Source organism: Cervus elaphus, chromosome 30 (genome assembly GCF_910594005.1).
Source record: "Cervus elaphus chromosome 30, mCerEla1.1, whole genome shotgun sequence".
NCBI classification, from domain to species: domain Eukaryota; kingdom Metazoa; phylum Chordata; class Mammalia; order Artiodactyla; family Cervidae; genus Cervus; species Cervus elaphus.
Genome location: NC_057844.1, coordinates 51,180,193 through 51,202,540, shown reverse-complemented (window position 1 = coordinate 51,202,540; position 22,348 = coordinate 51,180,193). Strand labels below are relative to the sequence as shown.

The following is a 22,348-nucleotide window of genomic DNA, read 5'->3' as shown; positions in this document are numbered from 1 at the left end:
CTTTGGGCTCCTTTGGGTTTTGTGTGTGTGTGTGACTGACTCTTTTTGACCTCATGGACCGTAGTCCGCCTGGCTCCTCTGTCCGTGGGATTCTCCAGGCAAGAATACTGGAGTGGGTTGCCATTCCGTTCACCAGGGGATCTTCCCAACCCAGGCATCGAACTCTTGTGTCTCCTGCATTGGCCGGTGGGTTCTTTACCACTGCCACCCGGGAGCGCCGCACTTTTGCCTCATCCCTCAGGGCCCAGACTCGGTGACAACAGACATCTGAGTGAAGGAGAGTATGTGGGGGAGGTGAGTGCAGTGAGGAAGCCGGCGATGGCGCGGTGACTGGTCCTCACCCGGCCGAACCCGTGATGCCAGTGGCCACCCTGACAACACACAACCGGGGCTATCGCCGCCGCTAAGCGCTGTGACACAGTCCAGCCCCACCCAGCTCCCAGGCGGGTTCCTCCTGGGTAGCTCTACCACTTCGGTTGGAGAGAAGAGTCCACATTACTGTGTCTTCCTTGACCCTTCAGCCACCTCAGGAAAGCAGTGGGATCAACTCCCCTTCTGGCGATCAACTGCCTTTCCTCTGCCCTCATGCATGGCCGGCCCTGTTCTCATACACAGAGGTTGGCTTATGTTTATTAATAGGACATTAAAGACATGGCACTTAGAGTCACATTTTACAAGAGGGTGGCCTGCAGAACTGAGACCGGGCTTTCCAGCGCCTTCCCTTCCCCTACAACAGGAGTGATCCATCATAGTGTTTGTAAGTTATGTGGGAACTGTAATGGTCTGAGTGACCACCGTGACTCATGGGGTGGGGAGTGGGGTCACTGGTTTCCCCACGCCTCCCAGGACTCGTGGGGGCTGATGAGAATTGTTGACCCCTTCTCTCGCGCTCTCTCTCTTTCTCTTTCTCTCTCTCTCTCTGTCACACACACACACACACACACACACACACACACACACACACACACACACACACGTGCGCACGCCTTTGCCCACTTGCTGCAGCAGGTTGGGGGCTCTGGGGAGGTTGAGGCAGGGCTTCATTTTAACACTCACCTATGCTCTCCTGGTGGCTCAGACAGTGAAGAATCTGCCTGCAAGGCGGGAGTCCCTGGTTGGATCCCTGGGTCAGGAGGATCCCCTGGAGAAGGGAATGGCTTCCCACTCCTGTATTCTTGCTTGGAGAATTCCGGGGACAAAGAATCCTGGCTGGCTAACAGTCTATGGGGTTCCAAAGAGTGGAACACAACCGAGTGGCTAACACTTTCACAAGCATTTAGGTAGCCAAAGCTAACCTCCCTCCAATTACCACTGCCCAGTTCAAAAATCATCAAGGCTAAACTGGGTACTCCTGACCAAGATGAGAGGGAATTCATCCAAGCCCTGCAAGCAGATGTGTACTGTTGGATTTGAAGGGCACTTGTAGAATTCTGCGTGGGCCTTCACTTGAGCTTAAAGCTAAAAGAAGCAGTTCTCGGAAGTAACATTATAGCGTTAGAGACCAGACACCAGAGGGCCACCATGGAACTTGCCATCCTGCTCAGGATTTCCCAGGGCTGCAATGAACAAGCTTCAGGTTGACCTTGGTAGGTGGTGGGGAATCTCCCTTCTTGGAGGTGCAGTCTCTTCATTCCAAGGTCAGGGAGCTCTAGTGATGAGAAAGCATTTCCCCCTATCAACCTTAACTCAGCCTCTTGGTAGCTCCCATCTGCTCTGCTCTGGTTCTGCCTTCTGTTCTTTTTAGCTATGACTCCAATACCCTGGGAGGCTTCAAGGATACTTCCAGATTGTTGTAGCCTCATCCAGCATCATACTGGTTACTTCTCTCTAGTTCAAGGTTTTTAAACTTTGAGAATCCAAAAGATAGACTGAATTTTAATTCAACTGGTTTTCCTTTGGGTTTCCTGTTAGCATAAGACCAAAATAATGGAACAGTACTGTAGTCTAGTAAAATCAGATATATTAATCTTTGCATTGTGGGAGATTGTGCATAGAGGAACTTCATGGCATCTCCCCAAACAAAGGAAATACAGAGTTATAGGATTCTGGGGGTAGTGTGGCCTTTAGGTGAATTCTAAGTGAGCAGTATTTTGGTAGGCTCAAAGCAAGGCTGTGTGTCAACAGAGAGTCAATGTGCAGTCTAGACAACTAAGTGGACCCAAGGTCCTATTTCCTTGGAAACTGTGAAGTTAAAATAGGGATGGAATTTTTGTGTCTAGAAGCCCCTGATTGGGAGCTCTACACCTGGGTTATAAAGATTGTAAATAGAAGCTGCTTCTCTGTGTCAAGGGACTGAGAAACTTCAGACAAAGGTGGGATGTTTCATTCTTACTGATATAATTTCAACAGCCAAAACTCTCTAAGTCTTTAATTTTAGAGAACAAATTTTCTCAGTGAATCAGAAAGCAGGAGGTGGTGACGACACTTTACAGCTCTACTATGTCTGGGGAGAAATATTGTATTATGTTCTGGGCTTCCCAAGTGGCTCAGTGGTAAAGAATCCACTTGCCAATGTAAGATACACAAGAGTTTGATTCCTGGGTGGGGAAGATCCTCTGAAGGAGGAAATGGCAACCCACTCCAGTAGTCTTGCCTGGAAAATTCCATGGACAGAGGAGCCTGGCGGGCTACAGTCTATGGAGTCACAAAGAGTTGGACACCGCTGAGTATGCACACACATTGTTCTATGTTAATTTTGCAACTGGTTTTACCAGCCTTTTGTTCCAGGCTACTGAATGGCAGAGTAGATTTTTACAGTCCGAGGTAATTTTCCTTTCTCACTTATGATGAAATAAAAATTCATAGTTTTAAGGCAAGACAAGAATAACTTGAACATAAATTTTTTCTCTGCCCATTTAGGCCTCCTCCCTTCCCGACCAGTGTGTACTGTACAACCACATTATGTGTTAATGAGACCTTCCCAGTGGCAGAAATCCCAGCTTAACCACAAAGATCAGTTTTTCTTCTGGCATCAGGCATGCTGTAACTCCTTAGAGAGTGTCATTCCTTTCTCAGTCCTGTAAGGGGGTCACAAGACCCACCACTGGCCTCGTCCATGCAGGTATCTTTAGTGAATTTCATGTACAAGACCACTGTTTGTCTTAAAGATAGGTATTAGTGCAGAACAGACAGCTCAGAGGACTGGGGGAGATTCTAAGTCAAACCTACTGGAAGTTCTTAGCTTAAATACTTATGTAAGACTTCGTGATGTTACTAGCTATGTTACTCTTCTGCCGCTTTTACAAGATTATTGTTTCTGGCATTACCAAAAGTGTGACTGAGGCTCAGATGAAATGAATGCATATGTGACTTGAAATGACTGACCAAATATACAGTTCTATAAGATGAATGATGATAATAGTGTAACTCAAGATATGGGAAGAAGCAGCCAAGAGGGCACCATGTCCCCGACCAGGACACTCTGATAGAACAGTCAGTTCAGAAGCTTTTGGCTAAGGTTGCGCTGTGCTGTGTTTAGTTGCTCAGTCATGTCTGACTCTTTGCAACCCCATGGACTGTAGCCTGCCAGGCTCCTCTGTACAAGGGGATTCTCCAGGCAAGAATGTTGGAGTGGGTAGCCTATCCCTTCTCCAGGGGAGCTTCCTGACCCAGGAATCGAATGGGGGACACTTGCATTGCAGGCGAATTTTCTACCAGCTGAACCACCCAGAAAGCCCCACGGGCCTTGTTCAGTAATAGAGCACTGAGTGGGCTATTAAAGAAATCCTCTCCTGAACTGGGGATGAGCATTCCTAGCACCTGGGGACAAGCTGGTCCTGAAATGCCTCTCAACCTTGGTTGAAATGAAGACTGAAAGGGAAGGGACTGGAAAATAATGTTGCCCACCATCCAGTTCTACAAGAATCATTTTATTAGCCACTGCAGTTGCTGACCTATGATACACCCTAAAAGGAATTCAGGGTGAAGATCAGGACAAGGCACTTTGTGCTCTGGGAAAACTGATAGAACTGGCCCTCAGAGAGTTAGATAGTTTCATGAGAAAGACTTTTATGAACCTGGATCCTTACCTCTTCCCATACTTAGAAAAGCATAAAACCATTAACTAAGGTATCTGTTCCTCCTGACTAGCATCAACCTTCTGCTAAGCTGTGTGGTTGACTGCACACACCCACTTTGTCAGAACCACATAGATACTGATCTCCCCCCTTCTTAATTCTTTGGAACAGTTCTTAGAGCTCTCTGAGAGACTGTCTCCTGGGTGATAATCCTCAGTTTGGCTTGAATAGGATTCTCCATTCCTTCCTTAGATAGACTGTTGATTAGTTTTCTCATTGACATTTATAATCCAGTGTGAATATTGTAAATCCAGTGTTACTGTTATTTTAGATACTAAAACACGTTCATCTGAGAAGGGGTTTAACCAGGCTACTAAAGAGGTCCATGGAACATAAAGGATAAGATCCTTTGCCCTGGACACACTCATTTTCTGCACCAATTTTATTGCAAGGGGTTCATAATATCTTGATGCTAATCAAATCATGTACAGTCCCTCCTCAAAGCTTATGAAAGGGGTATATGGTACATATCTTCAGTTCAGTTCAGTTCAGTCACTCAGTCATGTCCGACTCTTTGTGACCCCATGGACTGCAGCATACCAGGTTACCCTGTCCATCACCAACTCCCAACATGAATTTACTCAAACTCTGTCCATTGAGTCAGTGATGCCATCCAACCATCTCATCCACTGTCGTCCCCTTCTCCTCCTACCTTCAATCTTTCCCGGTATCAGGGTCTTTTCAAATGAGTCAGCTCTTTGCATCAGGTGGCCAAAGTATTGGCGTTTCAGCTTCAACATCAGTCCTTCCAATGAACACCCAGGACTGATCTCCTTTAGGATGGACTGGTTGGATCTCCTTGCAGCCCAAGGGACTCTCAAGAGTCTTCTCCAACACCACAGTTCAAAAGCATCAATTCTTCGGCGCTCAGCTTTCTTTACAGTCCAACTCTCACATCTATACGTGGTTACTGGAAAAACCATAGCCTTGACTAGACAGACCTTGGTTGGCAAAGTAATGTCTCTGCTTTTTTTTTTAATTATTATTATTTACCTACTTTTTTTTTTTATGGTAGTGGTTTTTGCCATACATTGACATGAATCAGCCATGGATCTACATGTGTTACCCATCCCGATCCCCCCTCCCCACTCCCTCCCCATCCCATCCCTCTGGGTCTTCCCAGTGCACCAACCCTGAGCACTTGTCTCATGCATCCAACCTGGGATGGTGATCTGTTTCACCATAGATAGTATACTTGTTTCAATGCTGTTCTCTCTGAACATCCCACCCTCACCTTCTCCCACAGAGTCCAAAAGTCTGTTCTGTACATCTGTGTCTCTTTTTCTGTTTTGCATATAGGGTTATTGTTACCGTCTTTTAAAATTCCATATATATGTGTTACTATACTGTATTGGTCTTTATCTTTCTGGCTTATTTCACTCTGTATAATGGGCTTCAGTTTCATCCATCTCATTAGAACTGGTTCATATGAATTCTTTTTAATGGCTGAGTAATATTCCATGGTGTATATGTACCACATCTTCCTTATCCATTCGTCTGCTGATGGGCATCTAGGTTGCTTCCATGTCCTGGCTATTATAAACAGTGCTGCGATGAACATTGGGGTGCACGTGTCTCTTTCAGATCTGGTTTCCTCAGTGTGTATGCCCTGAAGTGGGATTGCTGGGTCATATGGCAGTTCTATTTCCAGTTTTTTAAGAAATCTCCACACTGTTCTCCATAGTGGCTGTACTAGTTTGCATTCCCACCAACAGTGTGAGAGGGTTCCCTTTTCTCCACACCCTCTCCAGCATTTATTGCTTGTAGACTTTTGGCTAGCAGCCATTATGACTGGCGTGTAATGGTACCTCAATATCTCTGCTTTTTAATATACTACCTAGGTTGGTCATAACTTTTCTTCCAAGGAGCAAACATCTTTTAATTTCATGGCTGTAGTCACCATCTGCAGTGATTTTGGAGCCTAAAAAATAAAGTCTGACACTGTTTCCACTCTTTCTCCATCTATTTGCCATGAAGTGATGGGACTGGATGCCCATCTTTGTCTTCTGAATGTTGAGCTTTAAGCCAACTTTTCACTCTCCTCTTTCACTTTTATCAAGAGGCTCTTTAGTTCTTAACTTTCTGCCATAAGGGTGGTGTTATCTGCATATCTGAGGCTGTTGATATTTCTTCTGGTAATCTTGATTCCAGCTTGTGCTTCATCCAGTCTAGAATTTCTCATGATGTACTCTGCATATAATTAAATAAGCAGGGTGACAATATGCAGCCTTGATGACTCCTCTTTCAGTTTGGAACCAGTCTGTTGTTCCATGTCCAGTTCTAACTGTTGCTTGCTGACCTGCATACAGATTTCTCAAGAGGCAGGTCAGGTGGTCTGTTATTCCCAACTCTTTCAGGATTTTCCAGAGTTTATTGTGATCCACACAGTCAAAGGCTTTGGCATAGTCAATAAAGCAGAAGTAGATGTTTTTCTGGAACTCTTTTGCTTTTTCATGTCTTATAGGTGCTTATAGGTACATGTCTTATAGGTGCTTAACTGGCTCAAACAAATACAATCAACTTTATATATATATATATATATATATATATATATATATATATATATATAATATAGATATCAACTAGATATAGATTGATAAGTCCTGTTTTCAGAATTTTATCAACAGTTTCAGTTATAGTATAATTTATTTCAGTGAAAGATAATTTAACAGTATACTGTGAATTTAATAACATTACAAATTATATTCACTTGAAGGAGTTAGTGTTATATACTTAATATGGAATACTTTAAAACAAATACCTATGGAGCTAGAGTTAACATTCTGAAAGTGAAAAAGTGAAAGTGTTAGTGCTCAGGCATGTCTAACTCTTTGCAACCCCATGGACTACAACCCTCCAGTTTCCTCTGTCCATGGAATTCTCCACACAAGAATACTGGAGTGGTTTGCCATTTCCTTCTCCAGGGAATCTTTCCAACCCAGGGATTGAACCCAGGTCTCCTACATTGCAGGAGGGTTCTTTACTGTCTGAGCCCTAAATCTAATAATTTTGAATTTTCACTCTTGTTACATTAAATCTTTTAAACAATTATTTATAATCTTGTAGTTGTTCACTTAATTTTTTGTTTTACTTCTGTTGTGGACAAAAACCAGCTTCAGAACAAAAGCTTCTCTTTTCTTTCATGCATATCAAGCCAAAGGAAGCAACGCCTACCACTCAGTGAGCTGAAATACATGATCATTAAGGTTTTGACACAGCTGACATTTACTATATTTAATCCTCCCAACAGCTCTATGAAAAAGGTGCTACTTCCCTCTTTCATCTTTCAAACTGAGGAAATGCAGAGGCAGAGACTGTAGTAACCTTCCAAATAGCACTCAAGGTAGATACCTAGCAGGCAGACCTGAAACCTGCACCCAACCACCAGGTTATCTTGCTTCTCAAGTTGACTAATAACTCTCCTCCTCCTTCTCCTGTTCCCCTTAACCTCAGAGATGTGGGCAGATACATAGGTGTTTTCATAGGCAGCTGATTTTTCCCCTGCTTGATGTTGGTACCATGTAGACTTCCTCTTTCTGAATTTAGGCATCACTGATATGCTATGAAAATGTCCTTCTGGGTCAAGAGTTAGAATCAGTCTCAAGGGTTTGTAGTCTTCTATCCATGACTTAGGACCAGCAGCTACCTCTAGGCTAAGAAATGTTGGTTTTTTTTTTTTTTTTAATTAGATGCAATGCTTTAATTTGCACATGGCGCATAATGAGGGCTTAGTAAGTTTTTGTTAGAGGAAGACAGGGTTAATAATTTAAAGATCTAATAGGGGAAGTGGAGGTGTAATTGTTAGAGCTTATAGATTTCATCCTTTAATAAGGACTAAACTTCTTTCAAATTTCTGGTCAGTGTATAAAATCATACAAAAGAAAGTCAGGGAGCATTTTTTCTAAACAAGGCAAGCACATTCTTCACTATTTCTTTCCTAAGATCATAGAAGAAAACTAGGTTACATATGTGGATGTTGGATTTTCTAAAAACTTGCTACATTTGTGAAACACAAAATATCAGTAGGAATGATGAATCCTAGCCGAGACTGCCTCCTTTCTCTGCTCTTGATTACGGTCCACACTGTATCTGGTCATCAGCCTTTTCATTTTAAGTGTCCTAAGAAATTATTTGTCCTTCAGCTTTGATGCAGATGAAAGAGTGCAGTGGCACTTCTCATCCAGTTTTTTTTTTCTGTCAAAAATACCATTTTGACTTCCAGCCTTGGAGCCGAGTACTTAAAAAATCTATTGTATATGATTAAAAAATGTTTAATTGGAGTATAGTTGATTTATAGTATTGTGTTAGTTTCTGCTCTACGGCAAAGTGATTCAGTTACACATATATAAAAATATTTTTCAGATTACTTTCCATTATAATTTAGTACAAGATGTTGAATATAGTTCCCTGTGTTATGCAATAAATCCTCATTGTTGGTCTATATTATTATAGTGGTTTGTGTCTTGTTAAGCCCATACTCCTAATTTATCCCTCTCCTCCCTTCCCACCTTTGGTAACCATAAGCTTGTTTTCCATGTCTGTGAGTGTGTTTCTGTTTTGAATACAGATTCACTTGTATTATTGAAATTTTTAAATTAAAAGTTATTGGATATAAATATTGATGTTCTCTTTTGGAATAAGTTGCATGGAAGTTACTTCAGTCCCGCTAAAGGTAGAATTTCATTTTTTTTCAGCTTTAAGATAATTTTGAAATGAGCTTCTGGTTAATAAAATCTGGGTTGCAGCTCCCTGGCACACTTTTCTTCTTTCCTAGCCCAAAGCACAGAATAACTGGATGTGCAGTTTCAGCAGGCGCGCGTCTCCCCCACCCGACTGTGTCCCAGGGCCACACTCCCTCCATCTGGTTGTGCTCAGTCCAATCCGCCGCCAGGGGGCGCTTGAGTGCAGCCCGCTCCGGCCTTCCGGCAGCAAGGCTCAGCTGCGCGCCCTCCTCCTGGCTGATGCGACGTTTCTATGGCAGCCACGGGCATCAAACTTTGGCTGGCCAGTGCACCTGAGGCACCAGGGCAAGGTCAGGACTACCTGCGGACGGGGCGCCGGGGGTGGAGGTGCGGATGGGGGCTGGGTGCGTATTTTCACTTTGTAGCCTGTGGAGCTGTGGGCCAGACGCATCCGAAAACTTTTTCCTTTCCGGCGGTTTACTTCTTTCTAATTTTTATCTGTATCACGCGCTCTTCTTTTTTCTCCCTCCATTAGGTCACCAGCTGCTGAACTGCACTTTAGCAGAAGAAAAAAAGCAGGGCCCCTGGCAATGTTCACCATCCTAGTGAGAAAGCAGAGCTTGGGCCTAAGAGGCCCACCCTTCACTGCAGCTGCGTGAGAGGCTCAAAGGGCTGCCTGTGGCCAAAAGCATGTTTCTGGTTTGGTTTGGGTTTCCTTGTTGTGTGCGTGTGTGTGTGTGTGTGTGTGTGTGTGTGTTGAGAAGCTTGCATGTTTCTGGTTTGGTTTGGGTTTTCTTGTAGTGTGTGTGTGTGTGTACGCGTGATTGGTCACTCAGTCACATCTGACTTTACCACTCCACGGATTGTAGCCCACCAGGCTCTTCTGCCCATGGGGTTTCCCAGGCAAGAATACTGGAGTGGGTTGCCATTTCCTACTCCAGGGAATCTTCCAGGCCCAGGGATCAAACCCTCCAGGCTCCTGCATCTCCTGCATTGCAAGAGGGTTCTTTACTGCTGATCCAAATATACATAACAAATTTTATCATCTTGAGCATTTTTATGTGTACAGTTTAGTGGCAGTAAGTAATCACAATACTGTGTAATCATACCACAATTATTTCCAGAACCTTTTCACCACCCTCCAAACTGAAACTTGGTACTAATTTGTGATACTGTGATTTATTATAAATGTGTATATTTGGATGTCCTCCGGTTTTCGGCTTAGAGCTCCTAAAACCCAAGGAATTTCCTAAGCGAACCTTGAAACTGTTCTTTGTGTTAATAAGATAGCTTTTGGTTGCACCTAAATTGGAGGGGAGCTGGTTGCCTGGGGAACAGGTTGATTAGAGCATTGGCACTTTCAGTCTTCCCCTCCCCCTCCATATTCAGGTTAGGGAAAAAGGGCTGGAAGTTGACTCAGTCACCAATGGCCAATGATTTAATCCATCATGCCTATAAATGACACCTCTTTAAATACTGGAAAGGACAGGGTTGGGAGAGCTTCTGGGCTGGTGATCACGTGGTGTTATGGGAAGACTAGATGGTTTAGAGAGGCCTTGGAAGCTCTCCACTCTTGCCCATGCCTTGCCCTGTGCATCTCTTCCATCTGGCTGTTCCTCAGTTATACCTTTTTGTAATAAACTGGCCATCTAGTAAGTAGAATGTTTCTCTGAGTTCTGTGAGCTGGTCTGGAAAATTAATTGAACCCAAGGAAGGGGCGGATCACTGGAATCTCTGTTCAATAACTGGTCAGTCAGAAGCACAGGTGACAACCTGGACTTGTGACTGGTGTCTGAAGCAGGGCCAGTCTTGAAGGATGGGTCCTTGCCTAATGGGATCTGACATCTCCCTGTGTTAATAGATGTTATCAGAACTGAGTTGAATTGTAGGGCACCCAGCAGGTGAGAATTGAGAATTGAGAAATGAGAATTGCTTGTTGGTTCAGTGGGGAAAGCCTGGACAGGCTGGAATTGGATGTAGAATCTTGCCATTGAATAGTAATTCTCCATTCTACCCCCCCCCGGCCCCCAACTCGCAGCCTCTGGTAACCTCTACTTTCTGCCTTCATGAATTTAACTATTCTAGGTGCCTCATGTAAATGGAGTCATATAATATTTACTCTTTTGTGACTGGCTTATTTCACTTAGCATAATGTCTTCATAGAAAAGGAAGTGGCAACCCACTCCAGTATTCTTGCCTGGAGAATTCCATAGACAGAGGAGCCTGGCGGGCTACAGTCCATGGGGTCACAAAGGGTCAGACTCCCAAAGAGTCTAAGTGACTAATGCTAATGCTAATGTCTTCAGGGTTCATCTAGGCTGTACTGTGTATCAGAATTTCATTCCTTTTTAATGTTGAATAATATTCCATTTTGTGTTGATACCACATCAATGGATCTGTTCATCCATATAAAGCATTTGGGTTGGTTTTTTTCTTTTGCTACAGTGAATAATGGGCTTCCCTGATAACTCAGTTGGTAAAGAATCCAGCTACAATGCAGGAGACCCCAGTTCGATTCCTGGGTCAGGAAGATCCACTGGAGAAGGGATAGGCTACCCACTCCAGTATTCTTGGGCTTCCCTTGTGACTCAGCTGGTAAAGAATCTGCTCGCAATGCAGGAGACCTGGGTTTGATCCCTGGCTTTGGAAGATCCCCTGGAGGAAGGGAAAGACTACCCACTCCAGTATTCTGGCCTGGAGAATTCCATGGCCTGTATAGTCCATGGGGTCACAAAGAGTTGGACATGACTGAACGACTTTCACTTATAGTGAATAACGCTGCTATGAACACTGGTGTACAAGTATCTGATGAATCCCTGCCTTTAATTACTTTGGGTACATAACTAGAAGTGGAATTGTTGGATCATAGGGTAATCCCATATTTAGCTTTTTGTGTAACTGCCATACTGATTTCCACAGTGATATTGTGGAAAACTCTGAAAGAGATGGGAATACCAGACCACCTGACCTGCCTCTTGAGAAACCTATATGCAGGTCAGGAAGCAACAGTTAGAACTGGACATGGAACCACAGACTGGTTCTAAATAAGAAAAGGAGTATGTCAAGGCTGTATATTGTCACCCTGCTTATTTAACTTATATGCAGAGTACATCATGAGAAATGCTGGGCTGGAGGAAGCACAAGCTGGAATCAAGATTGCCGGGAGAAATATCAATAACCTCAGATATGCAGATGACACCACCCTTATGGCAGAAAGTGAAGAAGAACTAAAGAGCCTCTTGATGAAAGTGAAAGAGAAGAGTGAAAAGTTGGCTTAAAGCTTAACATTCAGAAAACTAAGATCATGGCATCTGGTCCCATCACTTCATGGAAAATAGATGGGGAAACAGTGTCAGACTTTATTTTTTTGGGCTCCAAAATCACTGCAGATGGTGATTGCAGCCATGAAATTAAAAGACGCTTATTCCTTGGAAGGAAAGTTATGACCAACCTAGATAGCATATTAAAAAGCAGAGACGTTACTTTGCCAACAAAGGTCCATCTGGTCAAGGCTATGGTTTTTCCAGTGGTCATGTATGGATGTGAGAGTTGGACTATGAAGAAAGCTGAGTGCAGAAGAATTGATGCTTTTGAACTATGGTGTTGGAGAATACTCTTGAGAGTCCCTTGGACTGCAAGGAGATCCAACCAGTCCCTCCTAAAGAAGATCAGTCCTGGGTGTTCATTGGAAGGACTGATGCTGAAGCTGAAACTCCAATACTTTGGCCACCTGATGTGAAGAGCTGACTCATTTGAAAAGACCCTGATGCTGGGAAAGATTGAGGGCAGGAGGAGAAGGGGACAGCAGAGGATGAGATGGTTGGAGGGCATCACAGACTCAATGGACATGAGTTTGGGTAAACTCTGGGAGTTGGTAATGGACAGGGAGGCCTGGTGTGCTGCGATTCATGGGGTCGCAAAGAGTCGGATACGACTGAAGGACTGAACTGAACACCATTCTTTTAAATAATAATTTAAGATATGCTACTCGTTTATTTTTTGATGGTAGGACTTGAAGTTTAAGTTAGAAGACATGTCTATTCATGAGGAACTCACTGAGATGTTACAGAAAAGCCTGAATGAACTTTTCGGCCAGCCCAATAAAATTAGGAAAAATAAACGATTTAAATCTCGCACCTGTTTACCTTGAAGGATATTCAAATTTATGTGGCTGTTATTCATTCATTTGCTCAACAGGGAGTTATTGACTTTCTGGAGGGTGGAGAGCAGTGTCCTACCTGCTCTGGGTTGTTGTTTTTTAATGAACCCAGGTGTCTGTCCTTGAGGTGAAGTCCCTCAGAAGTAGAGGGATTTCCTTACTCTTTTTTTATATTGAAGTATAGTTGATTTACAATGTTGTGTTAATTACTGTTGTACAGCAAAATTATTTGGTATATATGTGTGTGTGTATATATATATTTACAGAAAGTGTGTCTCTTACATCTCCTACATTGGCATGTGGGTTCTTTACCACTAACGCCTCCTGGGAAGCCCAAGCATATATATTCTTTTTTTTAAATATTCTTTTTCCATTCTGGTTTATCATAGGGTATTGTACATAGTTCTTTGTGCTCCACAGTAGAACCTTGTTGATGTTCAATTCTGTATATTGTAACATATCTGCAAATGCCAACTTCCCACTCCATCCCTCCCCCAACCCCTTCCCCCTTGGCAAGTACCAGTCTGTCCTCTATGTCTGTGATTCTGTCTCTGTTTCATAAATAGGCTAATTTGTGTCATATTTTAGATCCCACATATATGTAATACAATATGGTATTTGTCTTTTTCTGACTTACTTCACTTAGTATGACAATCTCTGTAGTTATAGCCGTGTTGCTGCAAATGGCATTATGTCATTATTTTTATGGCTGAGTAGTGTCCATTGTGTGTATGCATCACATGTTCTTTACCCGCTCATCCGTTGATGAACACTTAGGTTGTCTCCGTGTCTTGGCTGTTGTGAGTAATGCTGCACGTATCCTTTTGAACTGTACTTTTGTCCAGGTATATGCCCGGGAGTGGGATTGCTGGATCATAGGTAATTCTATTTTTAGTTTCCTGAGAAACCTCCATACTGTTTGCCATAGTGGCTATACCAATTTACACCCCCAATTACAGTGTAGGAGGGTTTCCTTTTCTCCACATCCTCTCCAGCATTTATTATTCATAGACTTTTAAGTGATGGCCATTCTGACCAGTGTGAGGGGTTACCTCATTGTCTTTTTGATTTGCATTTCTCTAATAATTAGCGATATTGAGCATTTTTTCATGTGCCTATTGGCCTTCTTATTTCTTCTTTGGAGAAATGTCTGTTTAGGTCTTCTGCTTATTTTTCCATTGCTCTGTTTGGTTTTGGGGACTCATTTGCTCTTGATTACAATACAGCACTTTGTTAAAGGGTCCAAGGGACACCCTAGTGTTGGAAGTATGTTTTTGATCGTCACCTCCACCTTGGGCAGGTGGATCCAATTAACTCCATGAAGCAACTGCAGGCCAATCTGTTTCTAAAATTATTGGTTTAAAAATCAGTCCATGTTTGTTTACATCTGTCTTTGCCTTCAGAATTTTCTATGTCTTCTCACAAATAATGGGATATACATGTGCTTAGGATCTCTCTCACGTATATCACAGATAGGAAATATTCCTCAATTCCTCAAAACCATGGGGCAGAGAGCATGTTTAGAATACTGATATATATTTTAATTAAATACAGAGTTTAGTAATAGGAGGCTGAGACTCTTGACCTGATGCTTTCTAGCCCTAATGGTGCCTCTCAGAGTCAGGGGACCTTTGACTCAGGCCAGCCCTGTCCATCTCCAAGAGAAGTGGACTTTACGCTTAGGGGTTGAGAAGGAGGCGTGAAGAAGGTGTGACTCAGAGGCCGCCCCCCAGTATCCAGGAAGGTGTATGGATCCACTTGTGCTTAGTTGAATTGCTTCCTGTCGGTCCTACTACTTGTAGCTTTCTTTTCTCTTACTAATTGCTTGGAAGTGGTGCAAATGAGAGCTTCCAAATCTGCTCTGAGCTCTTGGTAATAAAAGCCCTGAGATTTTAACTCAGAGCCCTGAGGTTGTGAGTTTTGTATCTCATTTGCTTTAGCTCATCTGCTGTCAATCTGACAAATGGTGGGATCACCTGGGGAGGTTTTAAGCCACGCCAGTGCTCAGGCTAGTGCTTGACTCCCAAAGGTTTCCCTGTAAATAGTCTGCTTGGGCCTCAGACACCCCAGGGGATTCTAATATGCAGCCAGAGCTAAGAATCACTGCTTTCGAAAGATTTCAAGGGCTGATTTCATCCATTCTCCCATGTTTTGGAGCCCTATACATTTCCTCTCTGTAAAATTGGATCCTTTCTTCCACCTCTTTAAAAAGTATATGTATATATGCAGGCATGCTAAGTCACTTTTGTTGTGTCTGACTCCTTGTGACCCTATGGACCATGGCCTGCTAGGCTTCTCTCTCCGTGGGATTCCTTAGGCAAGAATACTGGAGTGTGTTGCCATGCCCTCCTCCAGGGGATCTTCCCAACCCAGGGATCAAACCCTCTTCTCTTATGTCTCCTGCATTAGCAAGCGGGTTCCTTACCACTAGTGCCACCTGGGAAGCCCTTAAATACATACATATATGTGTGTGTGTGTGTGTGTGTGTGTGTATACACACACATGCTTTAAATCCACACACACACTCACACATACAGCAATCAACCTCTTTCAGTTCTGCTTTCTTTATGGAAGCTAATTTATAGCTCTAGTCTTTTTCCCTCTAGGAGTCCCCTGAAATTTCTCCCTTGCGGTTGAGCTATAATATTTTTCAGTTGGTGTTGGTCCTGAAGGCACACGGAATTACTTAGTGGTTTTCTGACTTTTCTTTCTGATTTAGGCTCCGAGATTGACTTGCTCGTCTTCATAGAGGAAATGACATCATTTGCTTTTATTTCTATTTTTGAAGGTGAAGATATTTGCTCCTAATGCTGAGCAGATGCACATCATTAATCACTTGAAAGAGAGCCCAGCAGAAGAGAGGAGAAATGTGCTGGAGGAAAGTGCCAGGAGGGCCAGTGAGGATGCACTAGACTTGGCAGACCTGAAGTTCAGTGAGCTCGGTGCTGTCAGCGTGACTGGTGAGTGAGCTGAAAGCTGTGAGGCCAACTGTTCATTTTAATTAATGCTCACTGACTTCCAAACCCTCTTCCCGAAACAGTGGTGCAGACTCAGCTACCATTTTGAACTCCTGTTCCAGGCTCTGAGTCTGTGGCACATGAAACACACTTGAAGAGTTTTTAAAACCTCCCAGTGCCAAAATCACTGCAAATGGTGACTGCAGCCATGAAAGTAAAAGACACTTACTCCTTGGGAGAAAAGTTATGACCAACCTATACGGCGTATTAAAAAGCAGAGACGTATTTGCCAACAAAGGTCCGACTAGACAAGGCTATGGTTTTTCCAGTAGTCACATATGGATGTGACCATAAAGAAGGCTGAGCATCGAAGAATTGATGCTTTTGAACTGTGGTGTTGGAGAAGACTCTCGAGAGTCCTTGGACTCCTAGGCAAGGAGATCCAACCAGTCCGTCCTAAAGGAGATCAGTCCTGAATATTCATTGGAAGGACTGATGTTGAAGCCGAAACTGCAATACTTTGGCCACCTGATGCGAAAAGCTGACTTATTTGAAAAGACCCTGATGCTGGGAAAGATTGAAGGCTGGAGGAGAAGGGGATGACAGAGGATGAGATAGTTGAATGGCATCACCGACTCAATGAGTTTGAGTAAACTCATGTTGGGAGTTGGTGATGGACAGGGAAGCCTGGCGTCCTGTAGTCCATGGAGTTGCAAGAGTCGGACACGACTGAGTGACTGAACTTAACTGAATGCACAGGTTGGGCTTCACTGGTGGCTCAGATGGTAAAGAATCTGCCTGCAATGCAGGAGACCTGGGTTCAATCCCTGGGTCGGGAATATCCCCTGGAGAAGGGAATAGTTACCCATTCTAGTATTCTTGCCTGGAGAATTCCATGGACAGAGGAACCTCGTGACCTTGGGGTCGCAAAGAGTCGGACGTGACTGAGCAACTAACATACACACACACACACAAAGCCCAGGTCATACCTGGGACCAGTTACATTGGACTCTGAGGGTGGAAACAAAATTTAGTGGGTTTTTTTGATGTTCTCCAGATGATTCTACTGTGCAGCCAAGTTTGAGAACCAAGTGCTCTACTAGAATGACCAGTGGCTGCACCTGGAATCCACTGGTGAGCTTCAAAGCCATCGATGCCCATGTCCTTATGGCCTGAATACTGGAATTAACATTCCCAGATGATTTTCATATGCAGACAAGTTTGGGAACCCTCAGCCTAAACCAGTGTGTCTCTAACTTCAAAGAGTATATGAGTCACCAAAAGATGTTACATTGCAGATTCAGATTTGGCTCCTAGGTGACAGGTGGCATTTGGAATACAGTCCCCATTCTGGTTTAGGAAATCACAGCAGAGGACTACCTGTTCCTGGGCCTTTTCTGTGCAGGAATCACTTACACGTAGGTGACTCCATCTCTTCAAAGACAGATTTACATGTACAACTGTCTTAGATATCTTTGACTTCTTTTCATCTAGTTCCCTTCGGAAGGAGCTATATGTTATGTATTTCTTTTTCAAACTAAAATCAGTTTTAAGATTATTTTAAGTGTTCACAATATTCTGATGTATTGGGAGGCAATTTGGAAATGTCCCACAGTGAGAAATGGGGTCCTTATTTTCTTAATAGATTAGGAGTGTGTTGCTCCTAATCCTAGTATGTGGATACTTATATTGGGTTGGCCAAAAAGCCCATTGGGGTTTTTCCATAAAATGTTACATGTTTGTTTCCAAATGTTGCATTTCCATAAAACGCAAACTTTTGGCCAACTCAGTATCTCTTTCTAAATAGGTTGCTTAGTGCTCCTTTGTATATACCGTATTCCGGATATCTATTGCTGTGTAACAAATACCACCAAACCTTAGTGGCTTAAACAATAATCTGTTACCACTCCTACATCTGAAGGTTGACTGAGCTTAGCTGGATTTGCTTAAGATCACTCATGCTGTTCAGTCAGAGTGGCTGGGGCTACGAACCTCTGAAGGTTTCGCTGGGCTGGGTAGCACCACAGTGGTGTTGTCACTCCCAAGTCTGGTGCCTGAGCCGAGATTGGCTGGAACAGTTGAGGGCTGGCTATGCAGCAGTCTTTGGCTTCCTTAGAACCCGTAGACCTCAGGTGCTCAAGTTGTTCATATGAGAGCTAGTGTTGTTCAGAACAAGGATTCCAAGAAAACCAGGCTTCTCTCTTACGATTTAGCTGAGAAGTTTCTCAGCATCACTTCTGCTACATTCTGTTGATCAACAGTGAGACCCGATTCAAGGTGAGGAATAAAAGGGCATGAGTATTGAGATGCATGGGTACTCGAACACCATCTTTGGAGACTTGCTATATATTATATATACACAAAGTTTATCATGTAAACAAATTGAAATGTCTACTTACAAAACCCCATGGAGAGTGAGGGAAATTGATTATATTTGAGTTACTGGTGTTTTGAGAATTTATTCTTTTCTTCCATTATGAATAGGTTTGCCCTGAGACAACTTTAGAAAGATTATTGCCCATCAGATGCTAAAATTAGTGTCTTCACATCTAACATAGTATTACTTTCAAAATCAATAAAAAGTCAATGGTATTAAAAACTTTTATTCTAACACATAAAAAAGAGATTTTTTATTTTAAGAGAAATAAAATTATCTCAAAAACTGTATACTTCTACTTTGTACCAAACTTGAAATATTTAGCAAAAATTAGCGTCCTGATAGGTATTCTAGCCTGTGACAGAATTTCATACTGTTGATGTAGAATATTTGTTATCTTTATTATTATTAGCTTAATATAAACCCTTTATGTCTGTCTATAATGTCCACTCTCTCCAAGGGTTACACTGAAGCCATAATGATTAGGTCTGTGTTCTAGCATTTGGCACCAGTTTTTACAAAAACATCTCTGAGTCACTTTGACAAATATAGATTGCTATCCTGACTTTAATGAATTAAAGTCTTATCAACTCCACAAGACTTTAAAGGAATGCTATTTTTCCATCTGATTCACATGTTATTGCTCTTACATGCCTTAATTCTTTGCTTAAGAGTTAATTGTTCATAGGTTTATTTTGTCAGCTGCCTCAAATAATCCCAGATCCCCTGTCTTTGCAGGCAGTTTTGGGGTGGCCCAGAACTGCACTGTCAACAGTTCTGTGAAGGACACTTCACGCCTTCCACTGTGCTAAGAAGCCCACGAGCTGGTGCTGCATTGCCCTGCGCAGGCAGCTGAAACCTTCCTGCTTGTGAAGTCACAGTGGGTCAGGATAATATTGGGGATGGAGGGGGAGAAAAGGATGAAAAGCTTCCTGTCGGGTAAGCACTTTCCTATTTCCCTTCCTCCGGATGAGTATAAATGTAGCTGCTTTTCTGATAGCTTAATGAATTATCTTTCCTTACCGGTCTGCGGTATTTGGTGATTGGCATTAATGTGGGGGTGGACATAGCAAGGGACTGTAGTTTAAAGTGATAAGACCAGGTGGCGTTGAATCACGGAGAAGATGTATTCTTACAAAATGCTCTGGCTTAGTCTATAAGAAGAAAATTTCAGGATAGCAACTCTCTTGTATGATATCATCCAGCTGCATGGCTCCAGTTGCGCTTACTTGAATTGTTTCCTCTTGGTCCTAGTACATAAAGCCTTCCTTTCTCTTACTAACTGGCTAGTTCATTGAAGCCTCACGTTGGAACGGATTCCTTATGTGAACAGTGCCTGTGAGCTTTTGTTCTGGATACTGCTGTGTTTGAGAGGTCATTGCGAGCTATAATTTTAACTCTCTTCACAGCCATGCTATCAGGTGCCTAAGAAACATTTCTCCCACTTGGTTAGATCTCCTCTTCTAATAGGTTTGCTGATGCAGACCCAGCAGAAGCCTGGATGCAAGCACAGCTGTTGGGATGTGAGAGGATCCTTCAGGATACAGCCAACAAAATGGCTCAGACGTGCGCCTAGGTGGCGTGGCCCCTCGCATGAAAACTGTGATGGAATAGGACAAATGAGGGGGCTGTTTTATCATGTGTTTGAACAGTGATACCTCTCTAGTATTTAGAAGAACTTGTTCAAGGAGAACTATTTTTAGCTCCAAACAGTTGCATCACACGCTTTACTAATTGATTATAGGCACTTTCAATGTGATCTTGACTCAAAAGATGAAATAGCTGTCATTGAATTATCCAGCTATCCTTGGTTTTTTGACAAGCATGTTGTCATTTTTTTTTTTTCATTTGTTAAAGTTGGAAGCAGTGTTTTCCTGCCATGTTTTATGAGGATGGGCATCGGACTGGTCCACAGGCTTTATTCTGAACCTCCAGGTTGGCGTCTGGGAACTTGGCACTTGACCCCTTCCCTAACTGATAAAGATGATTCACTTTGCCTAGACTGTGCAAACAATGTGATTATGCTGAACACCTGCTTTCCTTCTTGGAGTTTGGAATTGTGGTTGTTATTGGGCAGAGGATACTTTCATGACCTTATCAGAACCTTGGGTGGTAAGTCCCTGCCCAGGGAAGACATGTGAAACACACTTTACCGCCCTCTTCTCTGCTGGAGAAAGAGGCACATTCATGCAGCTCCTCACTGGAGAGAAGGAACCTTGAAATCCTGTGCAGGGGATTCTCCAGACTCTGCCTGTGTCTTTGTCTCTTGTCGATCTTATCATGTATCCTTTCACGATAGTAAACCTTAGCCATGAGCACAGCCTTGTGCCGGGCCCATGAGTTCTTTCGGTGCGCACTTGAATGTACTTCAAGTGAAAGTGTTAGTCGCTCAGTCGTGTCCGACTCTTTGTGAACCTGTGGACTGTAGCCCGCCAGGCTCCTCTGTCCATGGAGTTCTCCAGGCAAGAATAGTGGAGTGGGGTGCCAGTCCCTTCTCCAGGAGATCTTTCCTACTCAGGGATCAAACCCGGATCTCCCACATTCCAGGCAGATTCTTTACCATCTGAGTCACCTGGGAAACCCATGTATGATCTTTAGGAAGCAGCACAAGCTGGAATCAAGATTGCTGGGAGAAATATCAATAACCTCAGATATGCAGATGACACCACCCTTATGGCAGAAAGTGAAGAGGAACTAAAAAGCCTCTTGATGAAAGTGAAAGAGGAGAGTGAAAAAGTTGGCTTAAAGCTTAAACATTCAGAAAACTAAGATCATGGCATCTGGTCCCATCACCTCATGGGAAATAGATGGGGAGACAGTGGAGACAGTGTCAGACTTTATTTTTTGGGGCTCCAAAATCACTGCAGATGGTGACTGCGGCCATGAAATTATAGACGCTTACTCCTTGGAAGGAAAGTTATGACCAACCTAGATAGCATATTAAAAAGCAGAGACATTACTTTGCCAACAAAGGTCTGTCTGGTCAAGGCTATGGTTTTTCCCATGGTCATGTATAGATGTGAGAGTTGGACTGTGAAGAAAGCTGAGTGTTGAAGAATTGATGCTTTTGAACTGTGGTGTTGGAAAAGATTCTTGAGAGTCCCTTGGACTGCAAGGAGATCCAACCAGTCCCTCCTAAAGGAGATCAGTCCTGGGTGTTCATTGGAAGGACTGATGTTGAAGCTGAAACTCCAATACCTTGGCCACCTCATGCGAAAAGTTGACTCACTGGAAAAGACCCTGATGCTGGGAGGGGTTGGGGGCAGGAGGAGAAGGGGACAACAGAGGATGAGATGGCTGGATGGCATCAGTGACTCGATGGACATGAGTTTGAGCAGACTCCAGGAGTTGGTGATAGACAGGGAGGCCTGGCGTGCTGCGATTCATGGGGTTGCAGAGTCGGACATGACTGAGCGACTGAACTGAACTGAACTGAATATATACCAGCCCTCGAGCTCCCCAGAGCTGGCAAAGCTGTGTCTGGTGACCGAGGTCCCTTGGCTCAAGATCATGGACCTGTGCTGAGGATGCAGACATACAGAGAAGGAGCTGGAATATAAACCTCTCCTGTGAGCTGGAGCTTTTGTCCCGGTCTCACGGTGGGTTTTCTCTCTGGCTGTCTGGCCTATCACACTAACAGTGGGCTGAAGGAGACAAGAGGGAGGAAGCAAGCATTTGCCACGATGCTTAGATGTCAGATCAGAGCTGCCCAAGCCCTGTCTTGGGCTTTCTCAAGATGGAGGAGCTCACAGGGCTGTCCCTGCTCTGCAGCCTCATGAAAGGAGGAGACATGGGCTCCCCTTTAACTCTCTCAGTCCATCCAAAGTCTCCACCAGCACTATGGCTCTAAAATGCCCTAGCTTTTTAAAAGGAATCAGCTAGAAAAGAATGTGGGGAGCCAGTTTCCCTCCTCCTCTCCCTCCTCTGTCTTTTTGGTATGTGGTAAGGTGAGGGTGGATGGTGTACAGGGCTGTCAGTGAAGAGGACCATTAAGCTCTCTCTGTAGACCCATGTTCCCTGATATTTTCTCCTGCCTTCAGCTAACTCAGTGGGTATAACAGCCAGTGTCAAGGTCACCTTGAGTGCTGTTGTCCCCC

At 43.6% G+C, this 22,348-nt stretch overlaps 1 protein-coding gene across 1 annotated transcript; it reads left to right on the top strand.

The window, feature by feature from the left end:
* Positions 1-146: 146 nt before the first annotated feature.
* LOC122686491 (glutamine amidotransferase-like class 1 domain-containing protein 3A, mitochondrial) lies at positions 147-20,733 on the top strand. Its single transcript, XM_043891586.1, has 4 exons — positions 147-757; positions 8,851-9,108; positions 15,706-15,877; positions 18,990-20,733. The coding sequence occupies exons 2-4, from the start codon at positions 8,872-8,874 to the stop codon at positions 19,061-19,063; spliced, it is 483 nt and encodes a 160-aa protein (XP_043747521.1). The 5' UTR covers positions 147-757; positions 8,851-8,871; the 3' UTR covers positions 19,064-20,733.
* The last annotated feature ends 1,615 nt before the right edge of the window (positions 20,734-22,348 follow it).